General features: G+C 39.2%; 1 protein-coding gene across 17 annotated transcripts in view; it reads right to left on the bottom strand.

Moving 5' to 3' along the window:
* ABI2 (abl interactor 2) overlaps nt 1–20,974 on the bottom strand; it is a 108,687-nt gene that overhangs the window by 40,814 nt on the left and 46,899 nt on the right. For 10 of the 17 annotated variants that reach the window (XM_037912410.2, XM_037912411.2, XM_037912408.2 and 7 more), the window contains 2 exons: nt 10,545–10,721; nt 6,326–6,343 (listed from right to left, as the gene is read on the bottom strand). In XM_037912410.2, the coding sequence (XP_037768338.1) occupies nt 6,326–6,343; nt 10,545–10,721 (195 nt within the window). The remainder of the gene's footprint in view (nt 1–6,325; nt 6,344–10,544; nt 10,722–20,974) is intronic. The other 7 variants (XM_037912417.2, XM_037912413.2, XM_037912414.2 and 4 more) reach the window with 1 other exon arrangement.

The raw sequence follows: 20,974 nt of genomic DNA, 5'->3' as shown, positions 1-20,974 counted from the left end.
TTCTAACTTGGGCTTGGCAGAGCTGGGAACACTGTAGAACCCAAGCGTCCTGACTCCCAGTCCTCTGTACTAACTACGAGACCATGCACAGCTTTGCAAAGTAATGACCTCAACTGCAAAAACTAGTAAGTGGACAATCCATGTAAGTGTTCTGAGACATTAAAACGGTTCAATGGTAATTCAGCAACACTATGCTGGAAGTACTTCATTCATACCAACTCTGAGGACGCTCCTGCCATTCCTACATACCATATTAGCAATACATATTTTCTGAGTCCATCCACTTGGTATTACTCTTTTATGGAATTTTTAAAGCCCCACGATGTTTCATTTTCAACATTAACAAAACCAAACCACATTTCCTTAAACTTTCTCACATTTTTATATGTAAAAAAGGAAACAACTTCCAATTATGATACTTAACTTTTGGCTCTTAACTGGCAAAATAAAGAGAAATTTGGCAAGTTTTGCAGCATTTTCTGAACAACTTCTGAAGCCATATATCTCGTGGGGGCAGAATTACACACATGACCTACAAAAGGACAATGAACAGTACTTAAAGTTACTTTCTTTTTTAGTTTGCTGGTACTTTTTAAAAAAAACAAAAAACAAAAAACAGAAGTCCCACAAGTAAAGTTGAAGGTTTAGAATCATGTTTGTCCCACTATTCTTAATAATTTAGATTCCTGCTGGAAAAATTTGGGTTTCTTAATTTTTAAGGGGGGGGGGAATAAAAACGTGAACATTGCAAACTTTCTTCAAAGCTATTTCTTCTGGACAAAGGTCAAAAAAAGAAATCCCTAGCTGCTTTAAAAGCTACGGTCACCCTATTCGTGTTTGGTTACCTTCAAGCAATTCCTTATTGTGTGCAATCAGAAGTTAGCAATTCAGAACATAGATGGCTCTAACTGAGGGATTCTAGTCAAGCAATGGACACCCTATTGCTATGTTATAAATTCCATATGATAAAGAGCACCTCCATGTTGTTTTTAATCACACAATTGTGTCTTTCCTCCTATACTGCCACCAATGATGAATAATGGCCATATTTCATTAACTATACTATCTGTCCAAAAAGGCTCACAGGAAATTTTACCACACAACTACCCACATGATTACCTATCCACACAAAGCTATTTCCTCAATTCATGTTCAGAATACCAGCATAAATAATATCAGCATAAATTTAACTCCTCCCTTCAGCTGCATTCTTGTGGGGTGGAAATGACAGTAACATATACATTTCTCATTTCCTCTGATACTCAACTAATATAAAGGTGAGTCTAGGTTTCCCACTCAGACTATGTCAAGAATGAATAAATGGATGTAAGTAGTGTCAGACTGTTCAGTGATTTATTAGGCTGTAACTCCCCACTCTCATTGCAAAAAAGGAAGCAACTTAATTCTTTCTATATTAGGCTGTTGAAAAGATTTTGAAAAGTAGCATGCTGCATTGTCTTCTAGTGCCCCATGAACTACAAGAACCATAAATACTTCTAAGGTGTTTGATTCCTGGATCTACATGTGAGGAAGAAAAAATGATAGGAGATACTGACAAGATAACTCTGATTCAAGGGCAGCATGGATTTAATTCACAGTCAGAACAAGTTTGGAGATTATGCAACACTTATCAATAGAGGCACCCAAACTGGTGGAAGGCAAGGTGGCTGAAGAACACAAAACTGCTTTGCAAATATTTAAAAGTGAACTGCAAAGAAAATAAAATTACTTGCACATATTTGTTTCTTTATAGGTATAAAGGCAGCTCAAAAGGTATGTTTTCAAAGGCTTTTCCCCTGTTTTTCTAATGCAAAATAAAAAAGGAGGGACAGAAAACTCCTTCTTTAATAAGTTTAGGCCACCTTCTTTATGAATCACAAAAAAGAGAAAATAGGTGAACACTCATTTTTTCCTTTGCAGGTCACCCTGGAAACAATCGCCAAACCTACCAGCCATTATTTTTGAACTCCCAATCCTCCCCAAAACCAGCTTTTTTCAATTTTTAACCATGCCACCCTCTTACACCATCAGCTTTTTCAGCAGGAAAGAGCCTAGATAAACTCAACAACTCTGGATCTTTTACAAAGCATCCAATTTTAAGACTTTTCAAGTGAAAGAATCCATCACATCCATTGGTAAATTGTTCTAATGGCTAATTACCCTCACTCTTAATCTGTTTTTTCAGTTATTCCTTATTTCCAGTTGCTTTACCTCAGCTTCCTGCCACTAGATCTGGTTAGGTCTTTGCTAGATTAAAAGAGCTCTGTGCTATCAGAAATCTTCTCCCTGTAGTCTTAGAGACCATCATCAAGTCATCTCAATCTTCTCTTTGATAAGTAAAATAGATTGAGTCCTTCAGTCTCCCACTGTATGGCAGTGTAAATCTATTATGAAGCAACTGACTTATAGCTGATACGAAACTACTACAATTAGAGTAAAAAAAAAAAATTTATTTTTTTTTTTTTTATTTTTTTTTTAAAAACATGACAGCAGCCTTGAATGAACTGCAGAATTGCTCTGACTGAACTATTCAACCTTCAGGAATGATTTCATGAGTAAAAAAAAGTAGTCCCATAAACAAATATTTTATGGACACAGATATGTATTTTATAGTCGTACTAACACCTAATCACCAGACATGCTACGAGCTCCTAGATTTGCACAGATGTATTGTATATTCACATGGCATGTTGGCAACTACTGTCTATAGATCTGAAGAATTAACAACAGGATCTACTTTAAACACTGTGACCCTTTAGCTGCAAATAGCAGTGAACATGTCAATAGAGAACATTTCTTTAAATACAGAATACTCTTCAGGATCAGGTCTCAAGAGGAGGCACTCTCCAGAGAAGAAGTCAGACTTAACCCACTGCACATACTTCACCCTCTGGGGAGAGGAAGAGAGAACAAACAGGTGACAGATACGTAATCACACTGCTTAATGCATTCCTGGAAGGCACTCAGATTCTACATGGTAAGTGCAGTATAGAAAAATATATAGAATAAAAATCCCTAAAGAGATGTTTTCACACATTTTTATGGGAATTCCTTCATTGGTAAATCAGACTTCTGATTTTCTAGGACATTCAAGCACGAACTATACTTCTCCCATAATGTAGATTAGGGGTGGGCAAACTTTTTGGCCTGAGGGCCGCATCTGGGTATGGAAATGAAATGGTGGGTCATGAATGCTCATGAAATTGAGGGTTGGGGTGCGGGCTTCGGCTGAGAGTGCAGGCTGTGGAGTGGGGCCAGAAATGAGGAGTTCAGGGTGTGGGAGGGGGGTTGGGGTGCGGGCTGGGGCAGGGGTTCAGGGTGAAGGCTCCAGCTGAGGATGTGGGCTCTGGGGTGGGGCTGGGGATGAGGGGTTGGGAGTGCAGGAGGGTACTCCATGCTGGGACTGAGGGGTTCGGAGGGCAGGAGGGTAGATCTAGGCTGGGGCAGGGGGTTGGGGCATGGCAGGGAGTCAGGGGTGCAGGCTCCTGGCGGCACTTAACTCAACCAGCTTCCGGAAGCACCGGCATGTCCCCCCTCCAGCTCCTATGCAGCGACGTGGCCAGGCAGCTCTGCATGCTCCCTGTCCACAGATGTCGCCCCTGCAGCTCCCACTGGCGGCAGTTCCCGGCCAATGGGAGCTGCGGGGGTGGCACTTGGTGCAGGGGGCAGCATGCAGAGCCCCCTGCCTGCTCTATGTGTAGGAGCCAGAGGGGGGACATGCTGCTGCTTCTGGGAGCTGCACGGAGCCACAGCATGCACACAGCAGGGTAAGCCCCCAACCCTGCTCCCCGGCTGGAGCGACAGAGCAGGGCAAGTCCCGGACCCCACTCCCTGGCGGGAGCTCAAGGACCAGATTAAAATGTATGAAGGGCCTGATGCGGCCCCCAGGCCGTAGTTTGCCCACCCCTGATGTATACCACTTATACTTACAACCCTTCTGAGAATAAAATTAATGCCCCATTCAACAATACTCTAGGAATTATCTTCAGGGATTTCAAATATCTAAGATGTTGGAGCAATCTGTCACCTAATACCAGCAAAACTCAGGCTGAGAGAAAAATTACCTTCCCAACCCACCTCAGCTCTTACCTATTATATGTGTACTCAGCTGACTGAGCTTGTGACTGTGAGCCAGAAACTTCTGAGTTCTAACCCTGGCTTAGATTTACTCACTTGCCCAGGCTTGTATGTTGAGTCAGTGGCAGGTGAGCAAACCTCTCTGTATCATGTCCAACTAACATGGAGTGATGGGAGAACTGTCTATACTAAAAAGTTACAGCTGCAATGTGTGACTTTTAATTGATTCAGTTAGACTGGTGCAAGAAGCTGTGTGAACACTTAGTTCAGTTTAGCCAGCCTTTTCTTGTTTTAGCTAAAGCAGATTACAATTCTGTTTAAATTAAACCAAAAATAAGCCACTCAAACATACACAAATGTCTAAACAGAGGTTTTCATTGTTATACCTAAATCAGTTTAGCAACCCATTTAGTTAACCTGTGCAACTTTCTTGTGTAGCAAAGCCTGCACTTAAAATGTGAAAAAAAACAATAAATGCTAAGGTAAGTATTATATATGTGATCTCCTCCAAAATGGGACAACTGTAATTCAATTGTATTTATATATGACTATGGAGGCCATTTTTCACTTGCAGCTTCAAGTCATATGTGCCAGTCTGTGCACCTAGAATTTTTAAGTGCAAGTCAGATCAAATGAACTGTTTAAACCTCAAAGAGCAACATACAACACACCTTTTTAATTATTATTATTATAAAGAAAACCCCACAAATCTGGCAACAAAAGATTGTCTGACACACATTGTCTGATTGGCCTAATCAAGCTTGAGATCAAGGATGTTCTTTGACAAGTAACTTTAAAATTCTAATTTGACCTACATTATAAAGAAAAATATGCTAGCATCATTCAAGTTCTATATATAGAAGAATTTCTTACTCTGAAAGGCAGAAAAGAGGCTCTTACCATCACTGCAAAGGGGAAGAGAACCTGCCAGCTCTACTCTATAACGAAGTGAACATACGATACTTTTAGATCATTACTTCTGCATAACTTGTGCTTGGAGAAAGTAATGAAAACTTTAAGAATATGCCAGCTGCTTTTCCATATCATTCAAAGTTACCATACCAAGAATAGGATTTTTACAGAATTGCTCTCTGTGAAATTCAGTATTAAATATGCATAACTACTGCATTACAAATGCTGTACTGTCAGTCTAATTTTGATACCTGGAAAGATACTACAATAAATTAAGCAATCAATTTATAAGCATCTAGAAGATAAGGTAATAAGTAATAGCCTACATAGATTTGTCAAGAATAAATCATGCAAACCACCAATCTAATTTCTTCCTTTGATAGAGCTACTGTACTATGCCTAAGGGAGAGCTTCTCCTGTTGGTGTAATTAAACCACCTCTGCGAGAGGCAGCAGCTATGTTAACATAGTGCTGTCTACACGGGAGGTTAAGTTGGCATAACTGCATCACTCGGGGGTGTGGATTTTTCACACCCGAGTGACAGTTATACCAAGGTAAGTTTCTAGTGCGGAGCTGGCCTTAGGCTCACCTGGGAGTACTCACATGTGATAGTTTGCAGGATTGTGGCTTACGTACATTGATGAGTTAAACATAATACTGCTATATTAGTGGCATACTAAAAGCAATCTGATATTTTTAAGAGAGGGTTAACATTTTGCATAGTGATATTACCAAGTCTGAGAAAATATCTGTAATATTTGCCACTATACATACAGTATTTTATATAAAGAGTAACTCTGACATTTATTGAAAGTAACTAATGTATGATACTGCAACTTTAAAAAAAATGCAAAACTTCATACAAAAAATTTTTGTTTTTTCAACACAACCTTGGTGTCCCTTTATCTGAGTAAGTTTACACTGAAATATTGGTCACAAAGTGAATCATAAATCACACCATATATAGGATAAAAAGAGTATTACACATGGAGAGGTTTATATTCGGCTAACTACTCATTTATATGCCATTTATTCCTACTCAGTGTAAATATACTATTTCTCCCTTGTTAGGTGAAAACTAGCTATCCTAAAATGAGTCAACATTTCACTGTAAGCTTTTATAATTAACTGCAAATATTAGCTACATTAAACCCATCCATTTATATTGCAAAATGTCAATCTATACTGAGACTGAAGGTAGAGTACTTACAGAGGGAGAAGGAATGGCTTATTCTTTTAAAAAATTATTATTAGTGACATGCTAATTTCAAATCTCTCCCTATGTGTAATAGTCTCTAAAGAATAAGAATGGAAATCCAGCCCTGGGGTTTCTTACCTTAAATCTAAGCAACCACTTAATGCATACATGGAGCAAATAAAAGAGGTAAGGGAAAAAAGCATTGAAAGGTTAGTTGGAACTTCAGGATATGAAGAGAAAGGAAATAAGAAAGAAAAAGTTAAGCATTCAGCATCAACAAAATAATGTATCAATAGATCATAGAAAGAGTGGTTAAAGCAGAATGTGCCATGAACAAAAGATTTTCAAGATGAAACTTTTAATAGACACACTGATTAATCAAACAGCCTTCAGATATGTCTTAAATTTAACTAGGTAACTAAACATCCAAATGTTTGGAGGACTACTCAGGAGACAGTGCAGTCACTCAAATTCTCCCACTGCTAACATTCGAAGGGTCAACATTTTCCCCATAGTGAGGGTTGGATTCTAAGGGAATAAACTTTACAAGTGAATTTATACTAGGTGGCAAAAAGCATCCTCATTGATTATGAGAATTTGGATGCGAGTAAACGTTGTTTTACATGTATTACTATCATTCCAATTTCCTGAAGCAGCAGCACATTAATTCTGGAGTATTAACCTGATCTAAAAGTGCCCTGTCAGCCAACCCTGTCATGTCAGCTAGCACTCGACTGGAAGTGATGAAAGATTTCCTAGCGAGGAGAACCCTGAATCTCAATTTTTTTGTACTCCAAAGGCTGAGTAAAACTGGGAGTTTAGGCACTAACTTTTAAAGTTAAGTTGTATTTATGTCCTGCTGCCACAATGCCGGATAGTTTCACAAGCCCAAAATGTGTTCAGAAATACCAGTCCATTGGTTTGACTATCTATTTGGTTTTTTTAGTTCTAAGTAATTTTTAAGAATGCTGCATTTTCTTATACCCTATGTAATACTGGGAACACTGAGCAGCTCAGAATCTCAACTGTTAATCATCTAGACATACCATATTTTGGGTCATCCATTGTTTAGTTCCCAAATAAACCCCACTATATTATATAGGTATAATACATTTTTCTGATTTACTGAAAATTTCCTCTAAATTACAAGGTCCACAGATCTAATAACCAATAGCCTCTCAGCTTCATGAAGCTACATAACCAGAGCCAGACTTGTCAGTCACTGCCACGGGAGAGCATGGCAAGCTACTCTGAAGAGCTCACCAGTTGAGACAGTTTCCATGGCAAAGGGTAATATCCCTGTGGTCTGAAACTTAATGAGATTATATGCACTACAGTAATATACTGTGAGTTCCTACTGCAGAGCATAACTGTGAGCTAACTGAAATGAACTGAACAGAATTTTTTATCCTATTGGGGAGAGAAATACTCTAAAGAAGGGAGGGTCAGATCTGAGGATCTTTTAACTGAGGAAGAAAATTTTTAGCAAATCAGAATAAAATTTCCCTCTTCTCTTTCATCTACAAGGTCCATTGATTAATTAACCAATGGGATTTTCATAGTGTGGCTTCAGGGAGGGTTCAGATAGAACTAACTACATATAGGATTTTAAATTCCTTCTCTACTACAGCATGAAACATTCTTTAACTGAAGGCACCATCCACTGATGCCTGAATGTCCAACTTATACATTTTTGAAAAGGGATGAATGGATAACCCAGTGGCTATCCTGCAGATCTCATAGCATATGCAGAGTTACTTAGCCGGGTCGGCTGCTGCCACTCTCAGCGAGTGGACTTTGACCTCAGTTGCTGGAAAGAGACACTGACTTTTAGGCTTCATGGATGCACCATCTCAACCATTTTGAAACAGTGGATTTTGATACTCTCTCTTTTCTTTAGGTATTAGATAGTAGAGAATCAATGGAGCACTGTGTGTGTGACAGAGGTAGATCTCAAAGGCTCTACCAACATCCAATATATGCCACAACTTCTTTCCTGGGAGATAATTTTTCCACAGAGCCCAAAAAAATCATTCTCGCCACTGTTTGTCGAAAACTGAGTTAATTTTTGGGACAAAGGCTATGTCCATATCATTGTGGAACATGTATTATCCCCCAAGAGATAAGGCCCTAAGCTCTACCACCTTCTGGGGGGATAATGGCTACCAGGATGGCCACTTTGATGGAGCGGAAATATATGGATACCTTCCTGTTGGGCTCAATAAGATTAAGAGTCACCATGTTAAGGATCACCTTTAGGTCCCATGGCAGTGCTCAATAAATCTTAGGAAGATGAACTAAAAATGTATCTATGAGAAATCACTTAACATCCCAGTATAAAGATATCCTCATTCTGTCTGTATGCTGGATTGTGCAGCCACTAGACATTTTGAAGTTGAAACTGTAAAGCACCTGATCAGACTGTTCTGGAGGCAGAACAAACAAATCAAAAAAAAAAAGTGAACTCTTCCGTGTGAGGTGACTAGTTCTGTCTATAGAGTTGCATAAAGGATGAGAGTCCATTATCTAACAGATCTGTGGACCTTACAGATAAAAGAAAAATTATTATTTCAAGTAGCAGTGCACACTGATGATCATTTGACAAACTACACAATGTTTACAGACTTTCATTTCCTAAATAAAAATGCAGCACAGTTTAGAGGTTCTTTGGAGCAAACTTTGCTTTTACAACTGTCACAGGACCTGGTCACAGGGTCTTAACATGTGATACGCTGATCCATTCATTTGAGCAGGTTTGATGTCAGAGTCTTTTGCAAGAACATAGTTTATCATATCACTTTGGGCTTGATCTTGTTGCACTGAAGTTAACACGATTTCTGATTACAATGGGTGTACAACTGAGTCTAAATTAAATTGTGCTGTAGCAGAGAAATAATTTTTCCTTAATCTGTCCTGAAAGAATATCACTAAATCAAAGTTATCATAAATGATAGCTATGATCATTCACTTTTATGCGCTACATGTTAATATATTCATTGATTCACCATAAGGAATTCTGCTGATATGCACTAATTCTTTTATAGAAACAGACAGCAGATTTTAATACGAGGCAGCTGATTTCTTAAAGAGCTTTCCAGATACGAAATATTTCTGCAAAAATGTGCTGAAAAACATCACGTCTTTTTTTACCAGATTATGTACACAAATTGAGTAGCAAACATTTCCAATGAAAAATAAGATATGAATTTGTCATAAAAACAATGTTCAAAAGCTCTTGAATAAAATATTCCTTTATTGAAAAGATCTTTAAAAAAGAATGCTTTGAATTTCAATTTTAAATTCAAAGGATGATTTGTCTACTTGCATTAATCATGTAACTTTATAAAATGTAATTCAGACAGTGTGAAATAATGAAATTCATGTCAAGCACAAGAAATTTTGCAATCAATTGATTTAAAGCATGTTATTGCACCACTACTTTGAAAGTTTTGTGGATTTGTTAATGTATGTGTTTTGTAAATGACACTGCTTCATGTTATTTACATTTCTTCTTTCAGAAAGTAATGTTGACAATCCTCTTTTATATTCAAATGGTTTCTTAATAGCACAAAAAGAAGGTCACATCTGCTAAGATTTTATTTACATTAGATGTGATTTTTAAATATGTATGTCTAATTTGCATATGGCATTACTGTGTACACCAACCAGGTATCTGCAAAAAAGCAAGCAGTTATGGGTCTAGTCAAATTTGCAGTTAGTGCCTAATTAGCTTGTGCAATTCTAGTAACTACATGCAAACTCAGGCCCTAAAAATTGTACTATTCATCCCAAATCTGTGTTTAAAAAAATTCCTGAAAAGGCATAACTGGCTGGCCCAGGTTTTGGTGGCAGTCTTCAGGTTCAGAAAACCCATTATTGGACATCAGCCACATTGCAATTCTCTTCAACAACCACTAAAACTAAAGCACATTCAATGCTGCCTTTTACACAAATACATCCTGCTAATGAGCCACAGGGTAGCACTACTGGTATTACACCTGAGTCAACAAATGCATTTTGTGGCAGTAACGGGAGAGAGGGTTAATAGCCTTTCATTACTCAGGTACCTCCTGACAACAGATTCAAACAAGGGAAAAGGCATTAGCCTCTATCCAAGTAAGCAGGTTTAGCCGTGCCCCAGAGGAGTTCCATGGTCATACACATACCCAGACCCAGAATCACGGGTAAAATGGTCTGCAAAGTTAAAAAGGACCAGGGGATTCCTCTTAAATCCATCTGGATTAGACAATTGAGAAAACCCATGCTGCAATGTGGAAGACAGGAATAAGTCACTATTCCAGGTCCTTACATTTTGAAAACATACAATAATTTAAGAGTGTTTTATAACATCACCTACCTTCACTCCATGTCCAATATCATCTAGAATGGTGTAATCAATAGGTTTTCTAATGTAGCGAACTGGTCGCTCCAGGTTGGCTGGTGCAATGATTTTGTGGGTTCTTGAGGTGTTTTTGTTCGTAGTCAAAATGCCAATTTCTCTTCTAGCAACTTTCTCTTTATGAATGTCTACTGTCTGCAAAACACAATGCGTTTAACAATAGCGTTGAATATTAAGTGTACATTTGGTATTAAAAACTTGATTTGGCTCCATGCTTTTATAGATTGCAGTTATATACAGATATATCAGTACAAACATTTGCTAAGTACTGCTTACACTCCTTTTGTTCAATCACTGTTAGAAGTTACCACCTTCTGATTTCACTTGAATTCTTTACAATTAAGCAAAATCCCTCCTAATGTTTCCGCTCTATTAGTAACTATTATTAATTCGGTTTCGTTAATTTAACAATTTCTGTACTTTGACTGCAATTTTAAATGCTAAATAAGTATCTATACTTTAATAGTCACCCTCCAAAATGTCTTTCATTCTGATGAGGCCCCAAAGGTCTTTTCCCAGTCTGTTTCCCCCAGTTTGTGTGTGTCCTGTAATACAAACTTCGGACATAATTAATTTGTTTTGTCAGACTGTGGAGTAGTTTCTCATTACGGTAATTTATTCATTCATAGTAGCAGTGGTATCAAAAAGGATAATATTGATAATAATCAATAAGGATAATATCAGAAAAATCAGAACAGGTTTCTCAGTCACTACACACAGTTTACTCTGCATAAAACGTCAGATTTTTTTTTTAAAGTGCTTAGCACTTATCTAGCTATTCCCACTGTAGCCAATGGTAAAACGTCCATTGACTTCAACAGGAGCAGCATTAGGGCCAAAGCTAAGCACTTTTGAAAATCCCACCCTACATGCACAGCAATGACTATTATGGTAGAACAATGAATATGCAGCAAATTAAAAAGTATCGCTGCCAAACAGATGTCTCGTGAAAGTTCCAGAGATATTAACATCCAGAACTGATTAAGGCTGTGTCATTAAGCAAAAAAAAGCAAGGAACTACTAAGTATAAGCCAGATGCCACATCTTTAACTTAACCCTTTGTACCTAAGTATTACAGATGATACTGTGAGCCAAACTCTCTCTACTTGAACTCCTGTGAAGTAAATGAACTTGGTCCCTTGCAGGCATCAGTCAGTGACCTCAGACTGTGCAGTGGTTCTCAAACTTTCATATACTGTGAGTGGTTTAAGATTCATTTTAGACCATCCCACAATCCTGAATGCTTCTTCCCTACTTCCATTGCAGTGCTTGATTACACAGAAATAATATTAGTACAAGAAAAGATTGAAGTATACTTGCTTTAACACAATTGCTTATGTTGCTTTGTGCTTTTTTTCTCTCTATTTCTACTCCCTTGACACAGAGTTATGTTTACCAAACCTCCCCCCATTTCCTACAGCTTTAATTGCTAATCAGTCTAGGTCACTCGGTAGGATTTTCCTTTGCTTGCTGTTGATCCAGTTTTGGTAAAATTGGTCGCATTTTAATTTATACCAGAAGAACTTGCACAAAACAGAGCAGTTGTGCAGGGTAAACAGATGTATCTGATGGATTTTTATTTAACTGGTCAAAAAATCCTCTGGCAATCCTAAGGGTATTGGCTTGGGACATGACTAGGAAAAAGCAATGCAACTTGAAGGCAGACGTGCTTTCTTATTGTGAAAGAAACAGCTCTATGGACCACCGTTTCAGAGTCACAACAAGACAACAAAGCACCTGAAACCAACATTTTCGTCAAACCCAATTGCTGACCTCAAATTTGGTAACTTCACATGAGGAAATTTATACTGTGAACAAAGTTACAGCTATGTGGACTTATATAATCCCACCAAAGTCACCCTCATTGTGATTTCTAGTTCTCCTTTTTGTTACCATTTTAAACACAAATTCAGTGTTTGTGAATGGTAACAGACTGACTTTACGCAGTCAAGAGGAAGAGAAGTCCTCTTTATACAAAGTCCTATTTAGCCAGAGAACATGTGCAGCAAGAGATCTGTTCTTTGCATGTACTCATTTTCATACCAACAAGAATAACTTATTAGTGTTTTACACTCCTGTTTACACTGCAGTTAATAAAACTAAGAGCAAATGGGATTCTATTGCATCTTGTGCATCAGAACCATTTTTATTACTTTCCAGTCAATTGCACTTATGCAAACTCTTTCAAGAAAATAGGGTTCCCAGTTCTCATTGACTTTCAGTAGGAGATGGATGCTTAACTCTTTCCCATCTGTGCCTTTGAAAGTCTCCCCCATACAGGCCAAAAAGGAGTTAGTGAGTCACACTAGGAAATCTGCTGTGTTTTATAAGAAAGAAAATAGGGTTGCCCCAGTGTCCCAACAGAGGCATTAGCTAAAGATAGTGGACTGCCAATATGTAACCACCTTTATTACTAATGATATGGAGAGATAGAAGAACTCAGTTTGACTCAGAATCTAAGATGGGTTTGAAGACATGGCAATTAGAAATATCTTTTTACCGGTAAACTGAACATATGTGATAAAGAAATCATCACTGGCAACAGCAGGGATGGAACCAAAAATGCCATTAATACAATGACTTTTCAGAGCAGATACACAAGTTTTCAATCAATTTTAGCAAGACTTTCTTCAGAGCTATAATTCTACACCAGTGTTCACGGGGGGAAATACTGAACCTACAAACAGCAAATCATTTCTCTGTTCATGCCAGAAGAAAGACAGGAAGCAATGAATGTGGTTTAATTAGGCTTCAACTTTATTCACTTAAAATACCTGAGAGTACCCAGCAACAAACTGTACAGTGCAAGGAGTGGGGTCGGCTCCCTGCTGTTCCAGATGTAGGAGGCCGCAAACTCCCCAACTCAGCTCCTTGAAGAGATGCTTTCCTTCAAATCCTTTTCCAATCCATTTGACCCAACAAGTGTAACCCTTCTATACCAACTACAAGTTTAAAAAGGAGTTAATTCTTGCACAAAGTTAAATTGCACAGTATACTTTCTTCCTCCATTTTAGGAGTAAAGAAAAAATACCATAGCATCTTATGAAGCTTAACTGATACACAAATACTGATCAAACAGTGAACTATGTTTCAGTCCTCAGTATTTTCTTCTGTCTGCACAGCAACCTAGCAGAAAGGAATCCTGGTCCATAACTAGGGAGTCTAGGCACGATGATAACCCTAACAATAAGGCTTTGTTTGATATGCTGTCTTGTACATTATCATATCATTTGGACACTGTTATCCCATGATACATAACATTTTCTATGACATGTAACTACATTTTGCCAGGTATAGAATAGAGGCTTTAACGCCTTTGTTCAAAAATTATCTGTGTAAATATTCCAATACAGAGAGTTGCTAAAGTCATTCTTCTCCTCCCCCCTCTACGTTAGAAAAAACTGAAGACCCTGCCCAGAGTATCAGGACCGTGCAGGGTCCTCACTATTACCTAAAATTGAATGGAAAGTTTGTTGTTCATTGATTACCAATAAGATGACTGATCAAGTATAAATTTAAAAATAAACATTGCAGAACTTTGCGCTAGACTTCTCTGTATTAAAGGTGATTAAAATGTAAGCACTACCCTTTTTTCTGATGGGAAGAAGATTTTAAATTACTTGTTCTTACCCTGCTCAATCATAATCTTGGCCAGAGACTATTAACTTTTGTACTGCAGAAACTTGTTCCCATAAATTAAATAGTATCTTATTAAAAGTATAACTACATCGGTCTTCCTTGAGGAATACTATATTAGGTGAGGCACTGCTATAGTTATCAAATAATGAAATGCTTAAAAACTTATTAAAACAGAAAAAGATCCAGTGGGAAAGGGCTTGCATGCCAACCCAAGCCTGTATCTTTATCTCTTAAATGTAACTACTGAACAACTGAGCATCTGACTGTGGCACTCACTTATGGTAAATATACAAAGAATTCTACCTGAAAAGATTTTGCAGAGAGGCTTTTCAAGAAACTCATTTGCTTGGTTGGAAGACTGTTGCAGATGTAATATCTTAACAGTCTCATAAAACAACTACCTTGCAAGAACACTGAGGCAGTTGATTATATGAGAAACTGACAACTCAGAATAATCTGCAACTAAGGAAACAGACATACTATGATCCTCAATACACAGGTGACTACCATCACCACTGTCATACTCCCTGAAGTAACAAGGAAGAGAGCACTGACGGTATGTTTATTCAGTAGTTTATAAGTTCCATCAAGCTGATCTTATCATGAAAAGATTTTCCTCAGAAAACCACTGGAGTAAAAAAGATTCTATCATCTTCATTTTAAAATGCATGGGTGTAACAGGTTCCCCCCGGGGTGCCACCTGGAACTGAGGTACCACTGAGCCCTCTGACTCACCAGCCTGGGCTCTCTCTCACACTGTGCTGCTGTGACAAGCTGCAGACCCACTCCCAGTCTTACACTTCCACCAGCATTCACACAGGTAGGGACACACCGAGCTGCAGTTACATGCAGGCTCTCTGACCAGCCACTGCATGAACCAACAATGGAAAGGCTACAGGCAAGGTAACTCCCAGCTTCCCAGGCATGCAACACCTCTGGAGCATAAACCCAAAATTATACTGTCATGAACTGCACAAGGAACTGTACAGCATAAACTGATAGAGTTCCTTCCTCCCTCTCCCCCCCTCCGCCCCCCAATGTGGAGCGGAATATGCAACAGCCTTTGCCCCTTGAGCTACAATTTTCCATGCACTTCACTCCAACTCACTGGTTTAGATTAAAACAAAAACAAGTGTATTAACTACAAAAGATACATTTTAAGTGATTATAAGGATAGCAAACACACCAAAGCATATTACCTAGCAAATAAACAAAAATGCACACTAAGTTTAACACACAAGTTAGATTAACTATGAATTAGCAGTTTCTCACCCTGACTGATGATACCAGCAGTCTGGTAGATTCCCCAAGGCATGAGCTGCATTTCCTTTGCAGCTTGGGTTTCTCAGGTTTCTATACACAGGCTAGAAATCGCTTTAGCCTGGGTCCAGCACTTCCCTGAGTTCAGCCTTTGTTCATCAGTTCTTCACTCCCCACATAAGAGAACTCCTGGAAACACCATAGGATGTCACTCCCTTCTTTCTACAGCTTTAGCATATAGCGGGAACCCTTTGTTCCAAAACTCAGTTGCTGGAAAAACAATGATATCCCAAAATGGAATCCAGAGTCATGTGGCCTGGTCACATGATCTTGTGGAGTCATAGCAGCCATTACTTACAGGCTTTCTGGAGCATTCTCAGGAAAGCTCACCAGGTGATGGATAAGCTTCTCCTAGACCTACTGTTTTCCTTAATGACTCATTGCCCTGGATAGGTCCTTCCTCACCCACTATCTAGACTGAAAGCATCTTGCCTAATGGGCATCATTTGAAACTACATTTGAAATACAGATACGTAGTCAACAGTCGTAACTTCAGATACAAAAATACATACATACAAATAGGATAATCATATTCAGCAAATCATAACTTTTCCTATGACAACTTAGAATTTGTTCCTCATCAGCAATTTCAGGCTATTGTCAACACTGTGCTGTGAACTTCTCCAAAGCTCTATTAACTTTGGGCCACTGCTTTCAATTGTCAGATATTAAATATCTGGGCAGAATTTAGGAACAGTTACTATTAATCTTTTGATAAGCAATTCAAGGTGACTCCAAGAAAATTAGAGTACCTTCAGAAACCATCATTTGCTAAAGAACACATCTGAGGCCAATATTCAATATGTAATTTGGCAAAATATTGTACCAGTCAGTTCTGGAAAGGGGTTACACGAATAATGAGTGCATTAGATAATTTTTGAGCAGTCACCAATATAGAGCCACCTCTTACATTAGAAATATCTTCAAAATCCTATAGGAGGAGTCTCTCAAAGTATTAAATTGGCCTTCTAAAAGATTTACTATTTGTTGACAAATTTCAGAAGTGAAATTGCAAAAGGAGTCCTGAATGCTTCCAAACTGGATTTCTGAAAAAACTAAGATTCCAACCAATTCTAACTTGGACTTGCAACTCAGAATATGCGTCTAGTAGACTTCTAAAATTCACTTTTAAAAACTTGATTGGAGACAACAACACTGACAAATGTTTTTGGAAAGGAATGGATCTTAAATATTTTAAAAATACCTATTCACCAGAGTTAAACATTCAGAGCACTGGGCAGAAATCACGTTGCGTCAACACCCACCGCGGACGTTCGCGCTGCTTTGTTTTAATTAAACAGTCGGATTCCCCTGGTCCACACCAGTTCTAACTCCAAACTGTTGTCCCTTTAAAACTGGCTTGTTGCTTTAACATAGGAACCCCTGTTTAAGTTTGGCAAGTTCACAAACTTGACAAAATGATTTTTTAGAAGACAGTTGCCTAGACTCAAGATTTATATTTCAACTAGTATCAGTAACAGCAGTTGTGATGGCATTGTTAAGATGCTGAAATGCATCCCATTCTATACACTGGTAATACATGGTTCCAGTTCTGGAAAGTTATACAACTGTGCTGGCTGTTTGTTCCCATGGCTTGTGATAAGAGACAACTGACAGTGGTTCCAAACTTTTCCTGACAGAATGCCACATGGGGTGGGGGTTCCAACGGTGGCTACATTGGGCTGGCTCACACATGCTCTTGCAGCTTAGCTAGGTGCCATGGGAGCAGTGGATAGAAGCTGAAGACTGTGGGCTGCTGTGGGGGCCCTGCAGCTCTGTACACATCACAAGCCACCCACTGTGTGTGGTGTTGGAGGCAGAGTGATATAAAAGAGAAAGACAAGGGCAGAGATCAAGGATGAAGCAGTATTTTCACTCTATCCCAGCCACCTGGATTAATCTGCGGCTCTCCCAGTAGAAAACAATGAAAGGAACATTTACCTCACGTGAGGTCCTCTGTTAGTGCTGTGCCCTTCCCAACTACTGCTACTTCTTGAGCTCTTTATGACAACACAACAGGAGTATCTTGATTTATGACATTACAGTTGACAGATGGAAATTTAAAAACTAGCCTTGTACACAAAGAATTATTTATTACAAAACTTTACAAAATCACACCTTAAACCACTTTGGCAAGTTTTCAGGCTCCAATATTAGTTTCAAGAATTCAGAAGCCATCAGTATTCTGTTTGTGAACTTGAACAACTAAAATAAATGTAGTATTTAGATATATTTATCATTATAAATTGATGTTTATATAATAAATGTATTTAGGGTTTAAGCTTTCTGCCTACTAGTAAACACTATACAAAGTAAAAAGCGTGACCTAATTATGAGAAAGGGATACTTTCCTGATTAGGGACCGTACAGGGTTCGGACTCACCCGGCGGCGCCTTTCTGCTGGTAGTCGTCAGGAATTAGCTCGTCCAGCCACCGGAGCGCCCTCTGCAGGCCGGTGATCCGCCTTACCGCCAGCCCGAGTCCCTCCCAGGACCCAGTGCCCCTTTTTCTGGGGTGCTGCCCCCCTGGCAGTACTCCCACACACTCAGATTCTGGGTCTCCCCACCCAGGGGAACCCCCACCCTCTAACCCCACCTAGCCTCAGTCTGGGCTACTGCCAGTCCCCACTTAGCCCCTTGTTTCGGGGGTATGTACATGCCACTCATCACAGGCAAAGGGGTTTTGGACCCGTTGCCTCCGCCTACCCATAGGCTGCCCCTCTGCAACCCTGCACCTATTTGGCCAGTAGTCAGGCCTGCAGCAGCCTGAGGCTTTCCAGGCCAGAGCTCCCAACTCCTCTGGCCCTTCCCCAGCCCTGCTCCAATCTAGATGTCCTGCTCAGCACCTTGCAGCCAGGCCCTTCTTCCTCTACAGGCAGAGGGAGACTGACTGGGCTCCTGGCTCACAGCCTCTTATAGGGGCCAGCTGGACCTGACTGAGCTGGCCACAGCTGCGGCTGCTCCCTTAATCAGCCTGGGCTTTTCCCCACAGCCTCAGCCCTGTCAGGGCCGGAGCAGGTAACCACCCCACTACTGGACCTATAACCTGAAATACCCAAATTACTTCATCAGCTTTAATCTCAGTGCTCAGATTAAGTCTGCAAGGTTGGCATTTAGAAAAAAGTAAGTTAATTGATCAAATTTGGCATTTAAATCAGTTGAACACAATGAGCATGGATCTCCAGAATACCAGCTTTTTAAAATTAAGTGTCTTTTCAGAAGAGAACTGCACTTTAACAAACAAGCAATTTTGAAAAGTGTTCCTACTAAAAATGCCAGGTGGCCTTATTCTTCAAAATATTTATTTGGAGAGCACTTGTCTAATAAATTCTGGATGACAGGACATCCGAGATTCAGTTCTTCCTTGTTTAGAATTAAAGACAGATTAGCTCATCCTTATCTCAGATTTTGTACTACAGACTGTTTTCCGGGCTTAAGGATCAGTCTGAAGTGATCAACATACTACTCTGAAGTATAGCCATGTATGAATGGAAGGAAGAGGTAGACCTGTGCCCATTCTGAAGCAGAGCGGATGAAGTAGATCAGCCTCAATTAAAATCCTTTGACTTTCTTGTACACATGACGTATTCCACCTAGCACTAGAAACAGTACGACTGGCATCTTTACACTGGACATGGAAAGCAATAAACACTGTAGAAGTCTTCTGCATATATGGAAGTTGAACTATATTTGAAAGACAATACTGTAGCTTTCATACGATGGGATTAATTGATCTTCGAACGCTGAAATTCTAACATTGCATATACACCTCTACCCCGATATAACGCTGTCCTGGGGAGCCAAAAAATCTTATCGCATTATAAGTGAAACCGCATTATACTGAACTTGCTTTGATCCACCAGAGAGCGCAGCCCCGCTCCCGCGGAGCGCTGCTTTACCACGTTATATCCGAATTCGTGTTATATCGGGTCGCGTTGTATCGGGGTAGAGGTGTATTAAGTGTGCCTTTCCAGAGAACTTTGTATAAATGAATTTAAAACACTCCTGCACTGTAAATGATTACACAAGACAGACAAATGAAAAATGATTGTGTCGTTACTAGTTGGAGGCAGGGAGGCTGTTCTTTTCGTTTCAAGAGATGGAACTACTGATATTCTTTCAGACTGACAGCAGCACAGCACAGCTGCCAACATCCCCAGTTAAACCTTCACTCCTATGGTATAACTGTCTCTCATGAAAGCACTGAAAATGTCCTTCACATGAAATGCTACAGTCTCAACAAAAGGAGCACATATTCAAAAAGACACCAAAAATGCAGAAAAAAATATTTTTAGCTACGTGTTGTTATACAAATGCAGCACTGAAAATGTTGGCAGATATATTTCCGTTAGCCTTTTGGCACTGGTAATTTTGCACTTCTTTGTAATAATGAAGCATTTTGCATTTATACTAGTGGCGACAAAATAAACTCACATTTCAATTAGTATAAATGTCATGTATTCTCAGAAAGAAAAGACAATTGGAAATGTGATGGCATTCCTAAAAAAAGCTGCTTTACATAAATGACAGAACAAAAATATAACAAGCTTTTCACATATGCAGCATACAAAACTGATCTGCTTGGACAAAATAATACTTTCCACTTCTATAATGCCTGCTGTATAAGGGTCTTAAAGCTCTTCACAAATATTAACAAATATATTTATTTTTACAGATTTGGAAACTATCACAAATTAAGTGACTGGGCCAAGATCACAGGAAGCCTGTGGTAGAAGAAATGGAACCCAGACTTTCCAGCTTTTAGCTTCACTCTTAACCACAGGACTTGCAAGATTTGTCACCTACTAGACCGAAGACTAAACCTGCTACCTGGGGTGAAAAATACCTGGCTGCCATACCCCTTGCAATTTAAAGCACTGTTCTCTGCATACTATTTAATGACAACTTATCTAACTACTTTCTGTTTAGTACATTTAAGAAAGTGGAACCTACTATGTCTCACCTTTGTTACTTTCTTTCCCTCCCTGGTTTCACTCCTCTCTTTTCTTTCCTATAATAGACAATGGCTCATTTTTTCTTGTTCTGTCTTCAGTGTCAGCTTCCATTTTAACTTCTCGCCATCCATCCCTTCTTCTCTCCTATCTCCCTATCTCTACTTTGTTTCCTTTCTTCTCCCACTCTTCCTCCTGTCAAATAATCTCTCTGAATACCACACTAACCTATTTTAACTTGAATCAATCTCTCCTTCACCCAATCCCATCACATCCAAGACAGGAAATTTATCAAACTCCTAATAGCCTGAGAACTATGACTATTGGTCAATAATTGATACAAAATATAGTGCCCACCATTGTCCAGCAGAAATCCTTAGGTGAGAAGCCAACCACTCCTCCCCCAGCTACTGGGAAAGCAAGGATGCTGGAAATCCTGCCAGGGTGTTGTCCCAATATCCTGCTCAAATGGTTTCAC

The sequence above is a fragment of the Chelonia mydas genome, chromosome 11 (genome assembly GCF_015237465.2).
Source record: "Chelonia mydas isolate rCheMyd1 chromosome 11, rCheMyd1.pri.v2, whole genome shotgun sequence".
NCBI lineage: Eukaryota > Metazoa > Chordata > Testudines > Cheloniidae > Chelonia > Chelonia mydas.
This window is presented reverse-complemented; position numbering and strand designations above follow the sequence as displayed.